Source organism: Bos javanicus, chromosome 5 (assembly GCF_032452875.1).
Source record: "Bos javanicus breed banteng chromosome 5, ARS-OSU_banteng_1.0, whole genome shotgun sequence".
Taxonomy (NCBI): Eukaryota; Metazoa; Chordata; class Mammalia; order Artiodactyla; family Bovidae; genus Bos; species Bos javanicus.
In genome coordinates, this window is record NC_083872.1 from 41005177 (window position 1) to 41022485 (window position 17309).

The following is a 17309-nucleotide window of genomic DNA, read 5'->3' on the forward strand; positions in this document are numbered from 1 at the left end:
ATAGTTAACAAATTAAAATAAAAGACTTTTTTGGCTATTTGTACTGTATCATTTGAAGATGCAATCTACTTTAAACCCAGATCTACTATGAATTATCAAAGAACAACTTGAACTGAGAGCTGGAATGAGTAAACCACTGTCTTAGGAAAGGTGATGTGGGGAATTTTAGTCTTTCCTTTTAGAAATTGATCCATTCAACCATTGGCAACCAGAGTTTGACATTCACTGTAGGTGAAGAATAAAAACTAGCTAATATAAAAAAACAAAACTAAGTTTTCATCTCAACCAGGTCTTGTCCATTTTAGAAACATGGCCAAAGAGCTATCACTAGTTCTATAACTCTATTACCTTTCCTTACCCATCTAAAAAATTCAGATTTTTCCCCAGGTCTTTTTACCCTACCCCATGACATCAAATTTGCCATAGTTCTGCACATGACCTCACAACTATAATATGTCTTACCTTGAAATTACAATTTTTCACAGAACTACAAGGCTGTATATTGTCACCTTCCTTATTTAACTTATATACATGGTACATTATGTGAAATGCCAGGCTGGATGAAGCACAAGCTGGAATCAAGATTGCTGGGAGAAATATCAATAACCTCAGATACACAGATGACACCACCCTTATGGCAGAAAGCAAAGAAGACCTAAAGAGCCTCTTGATGAAAGTGAAAGAGTAAAGTGAAAAAGTTGGCTTAAAACTCAACATTCAGAAAACTAAGGTCATGGCATCCAGTCCCATCACTTCATGGCAAATAGATGGGGAAACAATGACAGACTATTTTCTTGGGCTCCAAAATAACTGCAGATGGTGACTGTAGCCGCGAAATTAAAAGACACTTGCTCCTTGGAAGAAAAGCTATGACTAACCTAGACAGCATATAAAAAGCAGAGACATTACTTTACCAACAAAGGTCCGTCTAGTCAAAGCTATGGTTTTTCCAGTAGTCATGTATGGATGTGAGAGTTGGACTATAAAGAAAGCTGAGCACCAAAGAATTGATGCTTTTGAACTGTGGTGTTGGAGAAGACTCTTGAGAGTCCCTTGGACTGCAAGGAGATCCAACCAGTCCAGCCTAAAGGAAATCAGTCCTGAACTGGAAGGACTGATGCTGAAGCTGAAACTCCAATACTTTGGCCAACTGATGCAAAGACCAACTTATTGGAAAATACCCTGATGCTGGGAAAGATTGAAGGCAGGAGGAGAAGGGGACGACAAAGGATGAGATAGTTGGATGGCATCATCAACTCAACGGACATGAGTTTGAGCAAGCTCTGGGAGTTGGTGATGGACAAGGAAGCCTGGCATATGCAGTCCATGGGGTTGCAAAGAGTAGGATACGACTGAGTGACTGAACTGAACTGAAATTACATTTTTTCACAGAACTTAAGAGAGGTAAATTTAAATCCTTTGTTTGTGTCTTTTGGTATAGGCTCACCTTATATTAATAAATATTTGCTCCATTACTGAGTACTAATCACTGCTAGAGGGATTAGGAGCAGAGAGGCAGAAATATCCTGAACTTTCCATTGATTGATGGCCTAGAATGTATGTATCATTTAACTTCATCAATAGAAGATTCCTTCTCTTCCAGGATGTAGTTAGAACATTTGACATTAGGCCTATTCCTTTCAGTAGACATATTTTTGGCTGAAAGTAAGAGAGATATACTAATGAAGCTGACCTTAACAATAAGTAATAGGCTTAAAAGAAAAATTTACTGAGAGCTTACTGAAAGGCCATTAGCTACTCTTATCCTGTTGAAGAGAAAAGCTGGGAGATTAAGAAGAAAAAAGTTAAAGCCAAGTCATACATTATTGAATAGCATCCAAATCCTTCCTATTGCATGCCTCTGTCAGAATATTTAAAGACTACAGACTCTCTCAAAACACTTTCCAAAGGTTAAAAAAATTAAACTTAATTTTAAATAATGTCAGTGGGAAGGAAAGATTATCTGGATTAGTTAAAATGTTCAATTATAGAATTTAATCTTAAAAGCATAGTTTTAATAGCTTTAAATAGCAGAATAACTTTCAAAACATAACAAGTACAGATGTTACCTTAGTAAGAATAATTCAGCCATAATTTATGTATTATATGACAATGATCATTTTCAAATATTTTATTAAAACAAACTGGCTAAACTCAATTTAGTTTTTTTTAAATTGTGATTGTTATTAATGTTGCAAAGAAACTTCTTTGTAACTTACAGTAAACCTTATCTCACCCTAAAGAGAATTATTCTAAGAATAGAATATCTTCACTCATTTAACAAATATATATTGGGCACCTATGAGAGACAGTCCCTGGGGATATAAAGGCATCCTTGTCTCCCTGATCTTTAGAGCCACAATCGAGAGGGAGAGATGGGTATTCTAACAAGACTGAAAAAATGTGATACTTCCTTAGCATTTGGTACTACTTCCCTAGTAGTTCCAAAGCAGACTCTCCCACTAGACTATAAGTTTTTAACCTTGATAAGAGCAATATAATCTCTATCTTTCTTTTCCCTCTTCAGCAGCCAGTGTAAAGTCCTGCGTGGAGCAGAGTCAAAAAACATGTGTTAGCCAGGGCAACTCTTCATGGTACAGTCAGTCATCACGGTGAAGACAGTGAGCAAATTCTAGAGGAATATGAGTTTTGTAGGCGGACGATTTTTTTGACAAGACAGGAATGACAAATGCAAGCACAGACATGGATGCCAATGAGAAGTCAAGCCCTTCAGCATGGTTGGAATGAGGGCAATGGAATGAAAGGAGTCTGGAAAGGCAGGCAAGAGGCATACATAAAGAGTTCTGAGGCTATGACAGGAATTTAGATGTATTCTCCAGACAACCTGAAGTTCTAAGGAGTTTCAAGAATACTTAAATTTTTATTTTGGAATGATATGACATCAGAAATATTCTGATAATTACCTATAAATATCAGACCAAGACAGCAGTAGTGGCATAAAAATAAATTAATCAAGGACCTACTGGACAAAGGAGTACTTACTTTTGGGGGAGAGGGAGTGGTCTGGATGTGACTACAAAGACCTTTGTTGCCAAATGGGATACAAAATAAAAAACAGATTTATGGTGAAACAAGAGAAAATAAATTCAATTTTGAAAATATTGAAACACAAACTTATAGGAAATATAGGTTACTATACTTCAAAGGTTCAGTTCAATTCAGTTCAGTTGCTTAGTCGTGTCCCACTCTTTGTGAGCCCATGGACTGCAGCACGCCAGGCCTCCCTGTGTATCACCAACTCCCAGAGCCTTACTCAAACTCATGTCCATTGAGTCAGTGACACTATCCAACCATCTATACTCTGTTGTTCCCTTCTCCTCCCACCTTAAATCTTTCCCAGCATTAGGGTCTTTTCAAATGAGTCAGCTCTTCGCATCAGGTGGCCAAAGAATTGGAGTTTCAGCTTCAACATCAATCCTTCCAATGAATATTCAGGACCAATTTCTTTTAGGATGGACTGGTTGGATCTCCTTGCAGTCCAAGGGACTCTCAAGAGTCTTCTCCAACACCACAGTTCCAAAGTATCAATTCTTCAGCGCTCAGCTTTCTTTATAGTCCAACTCTCACATTCATACTCGACTACTGGAAAAACCATAGCCTTAACAAGACAGACTTTTGTTGGAAAAGTAATGTCTCTGCTTTTTAATATGCTGTCTAGGTTTGTCATAAGGCAAAAAGATAGGACACTGAAAGATGAACTCCCAGGTCAGTAGATGCCTAATATGCTACTGGAGATCAGTGGAGAAACAACACTAGAAAGAGTGAAGAGATGGAGCCAAAGCAAGAACAACACCCAATTGTGGATGTAACTGGTGATGGAAATAAAGTCTGATGCTGTAAGAGCAATATTGCATAGGAACCTGGAATGTTAGGTCCATGAATCAAGGCAAATTGGAAGTGGTCAAACAGGAGATGGCATGAGTGACCATCAACATTTTAGGAATCAGCAAACTGAAATGGAATGGAATGGGTGAATTTAACTCAGATGACCATTATATCTGCAACTGTGGGCAAGAATCCTTTAGAAGAAATGGAGTGGCCATCATGGTCAACAAAAGAGTCCAAAATGCAGTACTTGCATGCAGTCTCAAAAATGACAGAATGATCTCTGTTCGTTTCCAAGGCAAACCATTCAATATCACGGTAATCCAAGTCTATGCCCTGACCAGTAAGGCTGAAGAAGTTGAAGTTGAACGGTTCTATGAAGACCCACAAGATCTTCTAGAACTAACACCCCAAAAAAATGTCCTTTTCATTATAGGGGACTGTAATGCAAAAGTAGGAAGGCAAGAGATACCTGGAACAATAGGCAAATTTGGCCTTGGAGTACAAAATGAAGCAGGGCAAAGGCTAACACAGTTTTGCCAAGAGAAAGCACTGGTCATAGCAAACACCATCTTCCAACAACACAAGAGAAGACTCTACACATCGACATCACCAGATGGTCAACACTGAAATCAGACTGATTATATTCTTTGCAGGCAAAGATGGAGAAGCTCTATACAGTCAGCAAAAACAAGACCAGTAGCTGACTGTGGCTCAGATCATGAACTCCTTATTGCCAAATTTAGACTTAAATTGAAGAAAGTGGGGAAAACCACTAGACCATTCAGGTATGACCTAAATCAAATCCCTTATGATTATACAGTAGAAGTGAGAAATAGATTTACAGGACTAGATCGCACAGAGTGCCTGATGAACTATGGATGGAGGTTCGTGACATTGAACAAGAGGCAGTGATCAAGACCATTCCCAAGAAAAAGAAATGCAAAAAAGCAAAATGGCTGTCTGGGGAGGCCTTACAAATAGCTGTGAAAAGAAGAGAAGCAAAAGGCAAAGGAGAAAAGGAAAGATATAAACATCTGAATGCAGAGTTCCAAAGAATAGAAAGGAGAGATAAGAAAGCCTTCCTCAGTGATCAGTGCAAAGAAATAGAGGAAAACAATAGAATGGGAAAGACTAGAGATCTCTTCAAGAAAACTAGAGATACCAAAGGAACATTTCATGCAAAGACAGGCTCAATAAAGAAAAGAAATTGTATGGACTTAACAGAAGCAGAAGATATTAAGAAGAGGTGGCAAGAATACACAGAAAACTGTGTATTGTTGACTCAGAAAGATCTTCTTGACTCAGATAATCATGATGGCATGATCACTCACCTATAACCAGACATCCTGGAATGTGAAGTCAAGTGGGCCTTAGAAAGCATCACTATGAACAAAGCTAGTGAAGGTGATGGAATTCCAGTTGAGCTATTTCAAATCCTAAAAGATGATGCTGTGAAAGTGCTGCACTCAATATCTTCAAAGGTAGTTGAGGATTATAATAAAAAGCTCAAAGCAGCAGACAATTTAGAGATACAAGTTAATAGCTGAATACAGAATATGTAAAAGATATGCACAGGATAGAATATGTAACATGAAGAAAGTTCTTAGATGTCACTCTAAACAGCTCCATCATTTAAGGGGCTGCAAAATCATGTGACTTTATTGCCTATTTCTATCTCTGTAGTTATGACTCTATGCTAAAAGATATTTGGGAAGACAAACCCTAATGCTGAGTTTTTTAAATACACTTAGTGCTGGTAGAAGATTATTAGCTATTAAAATCTATTAGCCTTTTATGGCAAAGAACCCAGAAGGTACATTGGCATTATGCTGAAAACAAATCAGACAAATTAGAGGAAAATATGCTGAGATCATTTACTTTATCAGAAACTGCTGGACTTGTTATTTTAAGTAAGGTCTCTAAGAACCAAAGATCAAACTGCCAACATCCGCTGGCTCATCAAAAAAACAAGAGAGTTTCAGAAAACCATCTACTTTTGCTGCATTGACTATGCCAAAGCCTTTGACTGTGAGGATCACAACAAACTGGAAAATTCTTCAAGAGATGGGAATACCAGACCACCTGACCTGCCTCCTGAGAAATCTGTATGCAGGTCAATAAGCAACATTTAGAACTGGACATGGAACAACAGACTGGTTCCAAATCAGAAAAGAAGTACATCAAGCCTGTATATTGTCACCATGCTTATTTAACTTCTATGCAGAGTACATCATGAGAAATGAATCATGCTGGATGAAGCACAAGCTGGAATCAAGAATGCTGGAAGAAATATCAACAACCTCAGGTATGCAGATGACACCACACTTATAGCAGAAAGCAAAGAAGAACTAAAGAGCCTCTTGATGAAAGTGAAAGAGTAGAGTGAAAAAGTTGGCTTGAAACTCAACATTTAGAAAACTAAAATCATAGCATCCAGTCCCATCACTTCATGGCAAATAGAAGGGGAAACAATGGAAACAATGAGCAACTTTATTTCTTTTGGGCTCCAAAATCACTGCAGATGGTGACTGCAGCCATGAAATTAAAAGATGCTTGCTCCTTGAAAGAAAAGCTATGACCAACCTAATCAGCATATAAAAAGCAGAGACGTTACTTTGCCAAAAAAGGTCCATCTCATCAAAGCTATGGTTTCTCCAGTAGTCATGTATGGATGTGAGAGTTGGACTATTTAACAAAGCTGAGCATTGAAGAATTGATGCTTTTGAACTGTGGTACTGGAGAAGACTCTTGAGAGCTCCTTGGACTGCAAGGAGATCCAACCAGTCAATAAATGAAATCGGTCCTGAATATTCATTGGAAGGACTGATGCTGAAGCTGAAACTCCAATACTTTGGCCAACTGATGTGAAGAACCAACTTATTGGAAAAGACCCTGATGCTGGGAAAGATTTAAGGCAGGAGGAGAAGGGGACGACAGAGGATGAGATGGTTGGATGGCATCACCAATGCGATGGGCATGAGTTTGAGGGCTCTGGGAGTTGGTGATGGACAGGGAAGCCTGGTGTGCTGCAGTCCATGAGGTGGCAAAGAGTCAGACATGACTGAGTGACTGAACTGAAGAACCAGATAAAGTTATATGAAAGATGAGATCTTTCAAACAGTGATGAATTTTTTAAAAAATCAATTATTCATTTTACAAATAAGTACTTTGGGAGAATCATGTAGATGATTTGGGGAAAAATCAGGACCTGGAGTAAGTTAAATTAAGGAAAATGACCAATACAGATTTTGAAATAGATAAGACATAGTTACACTTTTCCTAGATTAATTTAGTACAAGGTTCCCCCTGGTGTTCAAAAGTAGATACAGCAACCCAGATCAAAATCTGCTTTATGTTTGGAGGGCTTCCCTAGTGGCTCAAAGGGTAAAGAATCTGCCTGCAATGCGGGAGACCAGGGTTTAATCCTTGGGTTGGGAAAATCTCCTGGAGAAGGAAATGGCAAACCACTTCAGAATTTTTGCCTGGAGAACCCCAAGGACAGAGGAGCCTGTCGAGTTACAGTCCTCGGGGTTGCAAGGAGTCAGACACAACTGAGCCACAAACACATTTTTGGTAGCTCTGACGGTAAAGAATTTTCCTGCAGTGTGGGAGACCCAGGTTTGATCACTGGGTTGGGAAGATCCCCTGGATAAAGGAATGGCTAGCCACTCCAGTATTCTTGCCAGGAGAACTCCATGGACAGAGGAGTCTGGCGGGCTACAGTCCATGGGGTCACAAAGAGTAGGACACAACTGAGTGACTTTCACTTATCTTATAATAATCTGTTTTTCAATAGCTTCTGGGATTTTTCAGGAAAGGAAATCTACTTATTTTATTCTCCTATTATATTCCTTATACAGTGTTAATAGTTAAATCCCACATATCAGCAGTTTAGTTTTATTTATTTATGAGCAGTGTTTGTTTTCCTTACCATCCATTCCATTTAAGTTTTCTGGATACTGCTCAAAAGGAGCAGACACTATTTAAGAAGTGAAGGAAGAGAAGGAAATTTGCATCCACTCTGAGGCTACTACGCTCCAGGCAGTCTTTCCTTCCTCTTTCCCAGCTCTCTCCTCAACGCCAACACATATATTGAGGATGTGGTATTCTTGGCGCTACAGTACAACTGTGAACAACCTGAAAAGTCCTTATGTCATGGCACTTGGATTGTGGTGGCATAGACAGACAATAAAGCTTTTTAAATGAAAATATAAAGAATACTAGGCAGTGATAATTGCTACAGGTGCCCGAGAGACATGAGGTAGTCAGGGACTTCCATTCTGAGGAATGTGAGTGAAATAAGTGAGTCAAGAGGCTATCTGCAGGTTAGACATTTCTAGCTGAGAGAAGAGGGGGTACACAGCCCCTGGTATATTCCAGAAACCTCAGGAGGGGTGTGGCTGAGCACGGTGACCAGAGAGTGTGGTGGGAGAGGTTTGATAACAGAAGAAAGATGTGATCCAGCTTCCATATTAAAACAATCAGTCTGGCAGCCATGAGAAGGATGACTCCAAGCTGACTGGAGTTGGGAAGGGGTGGAGAAGGGGGGAATCAAGACTTTAATTTGGGATGTCTTCAATTATTACAGACAAACTCGGGACACTATACATTAAGTATTAGACACAGTGTAGAGACTGCAAAAAACAGAATCAGAGATTTAAAATACAAAAAACAGAGAATTAGAGAAATAAAATCAAAGGAAAGTAAGTACATTAAGCAGTGATGTATTCCAGTCTCTATCTCCAAAGGCCATAGTCTTATCTCTCTGCTGTGGTGCCTCTCCAAGGCTCTGTCTGGGTACCATCCAGCTGCAGGGCTGGTGTACCTCAGAGACACACCATGGTCTTTCAGGACAACCCAACTTAAATAACTCGTCCCTTTCAGAAATCTGACTTCATCTCTCCTCATCAGAATTATCCATGATAACTGAAACTTTCCTTGATACTTTGAAGCCTCACCTGCATGTTTTTAGGGGAGGGAGGTCAATGCCTGATTAAGATCATGGGCTCTGGAGCAGGACTTCCGGATTCAAACTCTACTTCTGTTAGCTATGAGGGGGGCATGCTTTTCTTACTCTTATTTTATGAAATTACAAAATCTGAACAGGGAAATGGTAGTTTTACACTCAAATAGTTTGTGAAATATTACCAGGACACATTGTTACAGGGAAGCGCTGTCCTCAAAGTCTGAGAGCAAGTTTGGGCTCATATGTATTATGCACTGAATAGAAAACAGCATGACCTAATCAATTACCTCAAGCCATCGGCCACATGTAGCACGATTCTGTGCTGCAGCGTTCTGGTAAGACTGGTTTTGTCTTGCTGAAGCAGGCGGTCCAGGGAACCCTTGGAGGCTAATTCCATCACCAACATTCGAGGACGAATCCCAGCTGCCAGCAAAGATATTAAGCTGGGATGGTGGAGGTGGCAGAGCACCACCAGCTCCTGCAAAGTCAAAAATCATTTAAGAGTAAATAGACCATCACTTCTTACCCAAATACCTCCTTCCATAAGTCCATCAACACTTGGAGAACAGTTTTCCCTGAGTTACCGGATTACAGCAAACTATCCATTTCTTCTTTGAGCTTATTTATATTTTCCACGTTTTCAGAATTAAACCACTGGTTTTGCAACTACACTGTGAATTAAACATTTAAGTTCTCCTTTTCTGTTTGCTTTGCTTTATCAGAACATTTAATGCTGGGACAATACATACACTGTGGCAACATTAATAGTTCATGTCAGTCTTACCTACTGAATCTTCCTTAGCCATAGATTCCTGAGCAGCCACTACTGATCAACTGCACTTGGCGTCTGAGGAACCGCCTGCCTATTATCTCTGGTTTGATGACTAGAAAGTTTTACAGAGAAGAGTATCTATGTCTACAGAAATATCTGGCATTGCCCCCCATCTAAAAACTCTCTGTTGACTTCCTGTTACTTTTAGATTGAGATCCCATGCACTTACACAGCCTTCATGGCCTGACCTGATCTCTCAAACCTCATCTCCTTTCCCTTTCCTCCTTGTTCACACCTGTGTTATTAGATCCCCGAAAGCCCAATCCCAGCATACACCCAGCTCCTTCCTTTCAGCCTCAGGGTATTTGCCCTTGCTGATCCCTCTGCCTAGAAATCTCTTCAATCTTCACATAGCTAAAGTTTTCTTGCCATTCAGACCTTAGCTTAAAACTCTTACTTCCTCAGAGTGATTGGCCCTGGTAATCTCTCTAATCCAAGAAGTTAGCTAGAACAGAGAGGTCTCTATCCTGATTCCAGGCCATATCACATGAGACTTTATAATCTCTTTCATGATATGGTTGTTTTTGAATTCTATACACATATTATTCTGTATATTTCACTCTATTCTGAAACTATATTTACTTGAAATTTATAGCTTCTGTGGTATTAAATTAATTCATGTTTTAAACTATGGTTCAGCAGCAGCTCTGCTTCTTAACAACTGGCTTCAAAGATGGGGAGTATCAGTGCCAACTGCATTTATCAGGAAACTGAAGTATGAAGAATTCTGCAAGCTGAAGAATAAAGGCTCAGTGCCCTAAGAGGAGATTTTTAAGAACACAGGCTTCAAACTGCAATCATACTTCCAGAGAGGATAAAAATCTTTTTTTTTTTTTTCCTTCTATGTCTGATTAGCTCAGTTGGCTAAAATTGATGAGAACAAGTCAATTTAGCTCTGTTTTCTTTCATAAGCACAGACAGAAGCCTAATCCAAATTTCCTATCCTAGAAAAACAGCTCACTGATTGCAGACAGCAAGGAGCAAAAGACTGTAACAGATCAGCCCTGATTCATAACCACAGGTAGAATGACCCTCAAAATGTAGCATTGAACACTGAAGTGTTTTTCTTTTTTTTTTTAAAGAAACACATTACATATACCATTTTTCTATTTCTATTATTTCCTTGGTTCATCTAGCTGCCCATACACTAATCAGTCCAATATGCTTTTCTAGTGTTCTGATTTCCAACAAGGTTTCCTGAGCACGTTACTTAAAATTTGAAACATGTTGAAGACTAATGATCAAGACTGAAAAAGCAATTTATACAACAAACTGCCTACAGACAGAAAAGAGATTGTGCCCAGATTTGGTTCACTGACTTACAAAATATTATATACAAAATGTGTATTAATTTATTCCTAGAGCTACCGTGTAACTTTTGGTACTAATAATTAAAATTACTCCAGGACATTTTACACAGACATGAAATGTTTTCATTATTCAGAGTAATTAATATATTGCAACTGTACTTTTTGTTTACGTTAGTTATTTAGATTCAGATATAGGCACAATTTTTTTTAATAAATCAAGAAAAATAAGAATGAATAGACTCAAAAATACAGTTGAGTTCTGGTGTGAGATTGCAGAATCCACACTGGATTTTATCTATCTTCACTGTGTCTCTCTCACTCATCCCTACTGTTAGGAAAGACTCAGAAAAAAAGAAATAAATCCCCACCAGTATTCAAAACAAGAAAGGGCAATGGAGTGACTACTCTTGGTTATGCATTCAATCAAATTTTATTCTTCCTAAGAGTATCCTGGACTTCTGCTGTGGTACCCAACCCTCACCTAAACAGCTGATGAACTTTAAAGGGAACTGACTCCAATCAGTCCATCATGGACCCTATGTTGCAGTCCATAGGGTCGAAAAGAGTCGGATACGACTGACTGACTGAACTGAACTGACTCCAATCCCAGCTTCAGGGAAAAAGGGGAATTAAAAAAAAAATACCCTGCTCATTACCACAGTGATTGGTTCAACAACACAGGCCTATGCCAGTCAGCAACAGCACTCCCCTGAACATTGGTGCTTGCTGAAAAAAGAATATGTGACCTAACTGAGTCCAGGAGAATTTTTCAAATAGACTACTGTCGTATGGATTTTGGTTCCTTTGAACTGCAAAAATGCAAAAGAGGTGCCCTCTTTTCTTTTGGACTTGTGAAGCCTAGAACAAGAATTCTCAGAATACTGTCTTTTGTTTGTTTTTCAACATGAGAAACAAAACAAACCTATTTCACTCCATAAGGAAAGGACAAAAGTGGGATTTTATAACGAAACTCAACTTTGAAAACACGGTCAATACAAGCATGTGCCAAACAAGGGTTCCAGAAGATTAACAATGTATTATTTAATGTAATAATATTGTTGCATTTCTTACTTGTCTTAACAGCCTAAGTGATGTATGTTTATTAAAAATCTTCACAGCCACTTCTTCTCCTTCATAGGCTGCTCGATAAACAGACCCAAAACTGCCGTCACCTTTCAAAAAGAAAGTACAAAGCACTTGGGTTAATCTGTGCAAGCAGAAAAACTCAATAAATTGTATCTTTTGTAATTATATTTGCTTTGAAGAGAAATCTGACCCATGAGTTTCACTACATCAAGTCTTCTTTAATGCTTGCTCTTCCTTCTTCTACTCCAGGAACCAAGATGCAACTAAAGATTTTGTCTCTAGCCTTTCTGTCTTCCTTTTACACACTTCCTACTCAATTACTTCATACATTCCCTAACTTCATCTATCTCTGTATGCAGAGAATTTTCACATTTAAATCTATAGTCATAGCTACACCTGAACTCTACCCTATATTTACAGCTCTGTGTTGGAGATAAGCACTGGCGTGCTCTTCTGAATCTCAACTGCATTCCATCAAAAGTCCCATTATCTTTTCTCCAAAACAGTTTTTATCCTACCTTTCATACATCTGATAAAAACAAAATAAAACTCTCTTTGTGGTCATTCTGGAGTCAAAAACCAAAAAATTATCTCATGCCTCATAAGAGAATGTGCCTCATGACAGCCCCACAGCTGCCCAGCTCTACTGTGCTGCCTCTCTTATGCTCAAGCCTCCCTTCCCATTTCCACTACAACTGCACCCTCTTGGTACCTTCATGCTTTCTGCCTACACATGGGGCCTCATGACTTCATTACCCCTAACTCATTCTCTCTCTCCTGAAAAATTAGCTCTGTAATTATATTTTGATTATGTCATTCTCCTGCTCAAAAACAAATCATTCTACATTGTCTACCAAATGAAATCCAAAATCAAGTTCATATTCATATTGCAGCCCCAAGTTCCCTTTGTGGTTCTCCTCCTGGTTCTACTTCTTTCTACTCTCACTCTCTAGACTCTGGGCCAGTAGTTCTTCTCCTAGATTTGGCTTCACAGTACATCCAAAGAGCTTTTTGAACACAGGAAAGTCTGAATCTATCCTCAAAGATTCTTACCTAATCAATCCCAGGAGGTACCGTTCATCAGCTGGTAACAGCATAAACCACCAGGGTTGAGAACAACCGATCTAGCAAGCTGGAATAGTCAAAATTTCTTAAACATGCTTTCTATCTTCAGACCTCCATCTCCTTGTTATGCCATAATTTACAGAGCTCTTGTTTCTCCCTCAGCTCAACCAGTACTTCTCTGATTGTAAAATGTTTTTAGAATAATTTATCTGGTTTGTTTAGGTCAGTGGTTCTCAATCAGGGTGATGATGCTCCTGACCTCCAACCACCACCCTTGACAGTGTTTGCAGACATTTTTGGTTGTCACATCTGGGATGGGGTGAGATGATATTACTGACATCCAGTGGGTAGAGTCCAAGGATACTCCTAAATACCATGCAATGCATAGGACACTCTCCCCAACAAAGAACTATCTAGTTCCCAATAGCAAAAGTTAAGAAACTCTGATCTAGACTGCTTTTTGTAAATAAACATAGAACTTATGAATTTATTGGAAATGGGGTCAGAGTATAAGGAGTACTCATAAACATTCTCCTATCTCCGTGAAGTGTGTGTGAAGTGAAAGTCACTCAGTCATGTCTGACTCTTTGCGACCCCATGGACTGTAGCCCACCAGGCTCCTCTGTCCATGGAATTCTCCAGGCAAGAATACTGGAGTTGGGAGCCATCCCTTTCTCCAAGGGATCTTCCCAAACCAGGGATCGAACCCAAGTCTCCTGCATTACAGGTGGATTCTTTACTGTCTGAGCCCCCGGGGCCCCACCTATCTGCTAAATAAAAGCGTATAAAACATAGGTGCTTTTGAAGGTAGTCAAAAGGTACAAACTTCCAGTTATAAGGTAAATAAATACTATGTATGTAATGTATAATATGATTACTATAGTTAACAGTGCTATATAATATATATGGAAGTTGTTAAGAGAGTAAATCCTAAGAGTTCTCATCAGAACAAAATTTTTTTTTATTTTTATCTTTTATATATTAATATATGCAAGGATAGATGTTAATAAAGTTACTGTGGTAATCATTTCACCATATATGCAAGTGAAGTTATTACACTGTACATCTTAAACTTATACAGTGCTATATGTCAATTACACCTCAATAAAATTGGGAAAAACACAGGTGTTTCAAAAAATGAACTTTTTGAACACTTCTACATAACATTGTTCAAAATGTGTCCATTAATCCAACACACATCTTTTAGTGCAGTAAAGAGGTATATTTGGGAGAGCTGTATGTGATGGCTTGAGACTCTTTCAGAGAAAGAAAATAGTATGCCTCGTACTTGACTGTATCTTTCAAATCACAAGTCAAGTTTGGTGTTGGTTAAGATCTAAGATTCAGTGTTGATAATTCAGCATTATGTGTTAACTTACTAGTACTAATTGGAGAAGGTGATGGCACCCCACTCCAGTACTCTTGCCTGGAAAATCCCATGGATGGAGGAGCCTGGTAGGCTGCAGTCCATGGGGTCACGAAGAGTCGGACACAACTGAGCGACTTCCCTTTCACTTTTCACTTTCATGCATTGGAGAAGGAAATGGCAACCCACTCCAGTGTTCTTGCCTGGAGAATCCCAGGGACGGGGAGCCTGGTGGGCTGCCATCTATGGGGTCGCGCAGAGTTGGACATGACTGAAGTGACTTAGCGGCAGCAGCAACTAGTACTAATATATTCACTTCCAGAATTCTAAGGTATTTAAAATCATCCTAAATTTCCCAATCAATGTAAAAAATAAAGGTAAAAAGGAGTTTATTTACTCCTACATGTCATATCCCAAATTTTAGACTTGGTTTATTAATAATATTAATATTCTGGCATATATTTTAATCATCCTCTCTGCGAAAGTTTAATTAAAATTAAATGTAAATACTCATAACAGCAACAAATATTCCACAAAGTAAAGTCAGAATTGTCTTTAAATACTTTACATTAAATAAATTTAATACTCTTCTCAGTTCCCAAGGACTCTTGGTAATGTTTAGAACTTGAGTACATCAGCAATCTAATACTTTTGAATTTTTAAACCCAAATTGGTTTTTGTGACTATTTTAATGAAAATTTATGATTGTTATATAGAATAACATAACTGCCACTATCACTACATAGAGGTGTTCCTCCTTTATTTCTTTTTGCAACTGGAAAATGGCTGAATTACTCCTCTGAAAATTTCCTAACTGCCTTCCCTATCACTGATAATCGAACAGTTAAAACAAATGCAAGGACGTGTTTCATAAAACCTGTGCTTCCACAGAGGTGGAAACCTAGAGTACAAATGTGTGTGAGCAAAGCAAATTCCAGATTTGTAACACATTACTTTAAAATATATTATCCCAAAGGAAAAACATTACAAAAATATATGAAGACACTAAAAACTATGACAATTTAATTATATGTGAATATTTGCTAGATTATAAATAAAAACCGTACCCTAATTTTTATTCTCAAACCAACAAAAACAGTTACCTAAGAGAAACTCTGGAGCTTGTTCAAATTCCAGTTCATCATTATTCAACATAATATTTCTAGGCAGATCAGCCAAAATCAAATCAGGAGCAATCTGAGATATTGGAATTGTGAGCCTTGGTTGATCTGGATTTACTAGGAGGTCTCCTGAGAAGTACATAAAACATTTTTTTAAAAGATAAACCTTTAAGATTGTACATAAATTTGTCCTTTTGATTTACAGAAATAATCATATATTGTCTATGCTTTCCAATCACTTTTAAGTTCACTTTCCAATCTTATTTTTCTCTAGAAAATTTGAGAATGTTTTAAAAGTTGAGTTACTCTCTATTTGGAAGTTTAAGAACTCATTCATAGGTTCACTTACTAGAAAGTAGAACTCAGAACTGCCTAGGCTATTTATATATGCCTAGGAAATTATATATTCTTTACTTTCACAACATTCATGGAACACAGCATATGGCTGACATTACTAAGTTACTTCCATGTATCATCTATTTCAATCTTCATAACAATTGTATGGCATAGTTTTGGTTAGTAATCTCACTTCACAGATGACATAACATTGCCCAGGAGCCAGTATTCAAACTCTCACACCAACATTTTTTCTGAATCTAGAGTATAAGATCTTACTGGCAATAAATATATTTTTCTGAACTGTTAACTTTAATTGAATGTAGTATCCTCTAACTTATCCCTTATAAATAAGAGCAATCAATTTGTACATTTATTTCAAAACTCACTTCACAAATATTGAAAGGATCACTTAAAAACACTTGTAAGTTGTGTCAACACATACATACCTTCTTCTGCTTTCTTCATCAAGTGGTCAAGCAATATTTTTTGATGCTCTTCACCATCATTAAAACTATATAATGCCCATTTCTTCAGCAGAGTTTCTCCTTCACCACAAATATCAATCTCCAATAATCCAGGAAACCACTCTTCCATGAGAGAATCAATGTGGTCCACAACTTGGCCCAAAAGAATACAGCCTATGTCATCCAAAAAGAAGTTGATTAACATCCCAGCTGAACCTTATCCTGTCACAAACTGAAAAGAAGAACTATAGAGACTTTTTTAAAACTTTAGATTTCTTTAGTGGTACAGTTCAGTTTTGAATTAATTTCCTTACCTTTTCTACAAGAGGGAACTGTAATTTTTAAGAAACTCTCTGGGTGATGATCTAAAACTTCAGATCCTACCAAGCAGTAAGCTTCAGGAGACCAATTCAAGTAGATGCCTTGCCGCCAATACATCCTGTTTGGGCGAAGTGCTCGTTCTGAAAGAAATTTCAGTTCAGTTCAGTCGCTCAGTCGTGTCCGACTCTTTGCGACCCCATGAAAGAAATTTAAATGAACCCAAATATAGCTATTAGTTATTTGTTGTTGCATAAACTGTAGGGGAAAAAAAAAATCACTGCACATATTACAAGTGACAGTAACAGAGATGTATTTGTTTTGAAGGAAAGTACTGGAATTGTTAATGATATATTATCTGTTAAATATAATATTAAATATTTTATCCTCAATTTTGAAATGAAATAAACAAATGCCCAGTAGATTACCTAAGACAGATCTCAGGTTCATGGTGTGAAGCAGTTTAACATATGTAATAGATGAAAAAGAGAATCATAAACAGATTCCCATAACTTTTAAAAAGAGGTTGGTGGTAATGCTAAAACCAACACTTTGATGTGAGGTAACTATCTATATGTTGATTAACTGCAAGC

General features: G+C 38.0%; 1 protein-coding gene and 1 long non-coding RNA gene across 7 annotated transcripts in view; one reads left to right on the plus strand and one right to left on the minus strand.

The window, feature by feature from the left end:
• The window catches only part of LOC133247525 (uncharacterized), a 35827-nt gene extending 32658 nt beyond the window's left edge, over positions 1-3169 (plus strand). The window contains exon 3 of the long non-coding RNA XR_009736419.1: positions 2528-3169. This is a non-coding gene — a long non-coding RNA (uncharacterized LOC133247525). The remainder of the gene's footprint in view (positions 1-2527) is intronic.
• Positions 1-17309, minus strand: part of LRRK2 (leucine rich repeat kinase 2) — a 204458-nt gene that overhangs the window by 53563 nt on the left and 133586 nt on the right. For all 6 annotated transcript variants that reach the window (XM_061416444.1, XM_061416443.1, XM_061416446.1 and 3 more), the window contains 5 exons: positions 16713-16859; positions 16381-16572; positions 15578-15724; positions 12029-12129; positions 9103-9293 (listed from right to left, as the gene is read on the minus strand). In XM_061416444.1, coding sequence (XP_061272428.1) covers positions 9103-9293; positions 12029-12129; positions 15578-15724; positions 16381-16572; positions 16713-16859 — 778 coding nt within the window. The remainder of the gene's footprint in view (positions 1-9102; positions 9294-12028; positions 12130-15577; positions 15725-16380; positions 16573-16712; positions 16860-17309) is intronic.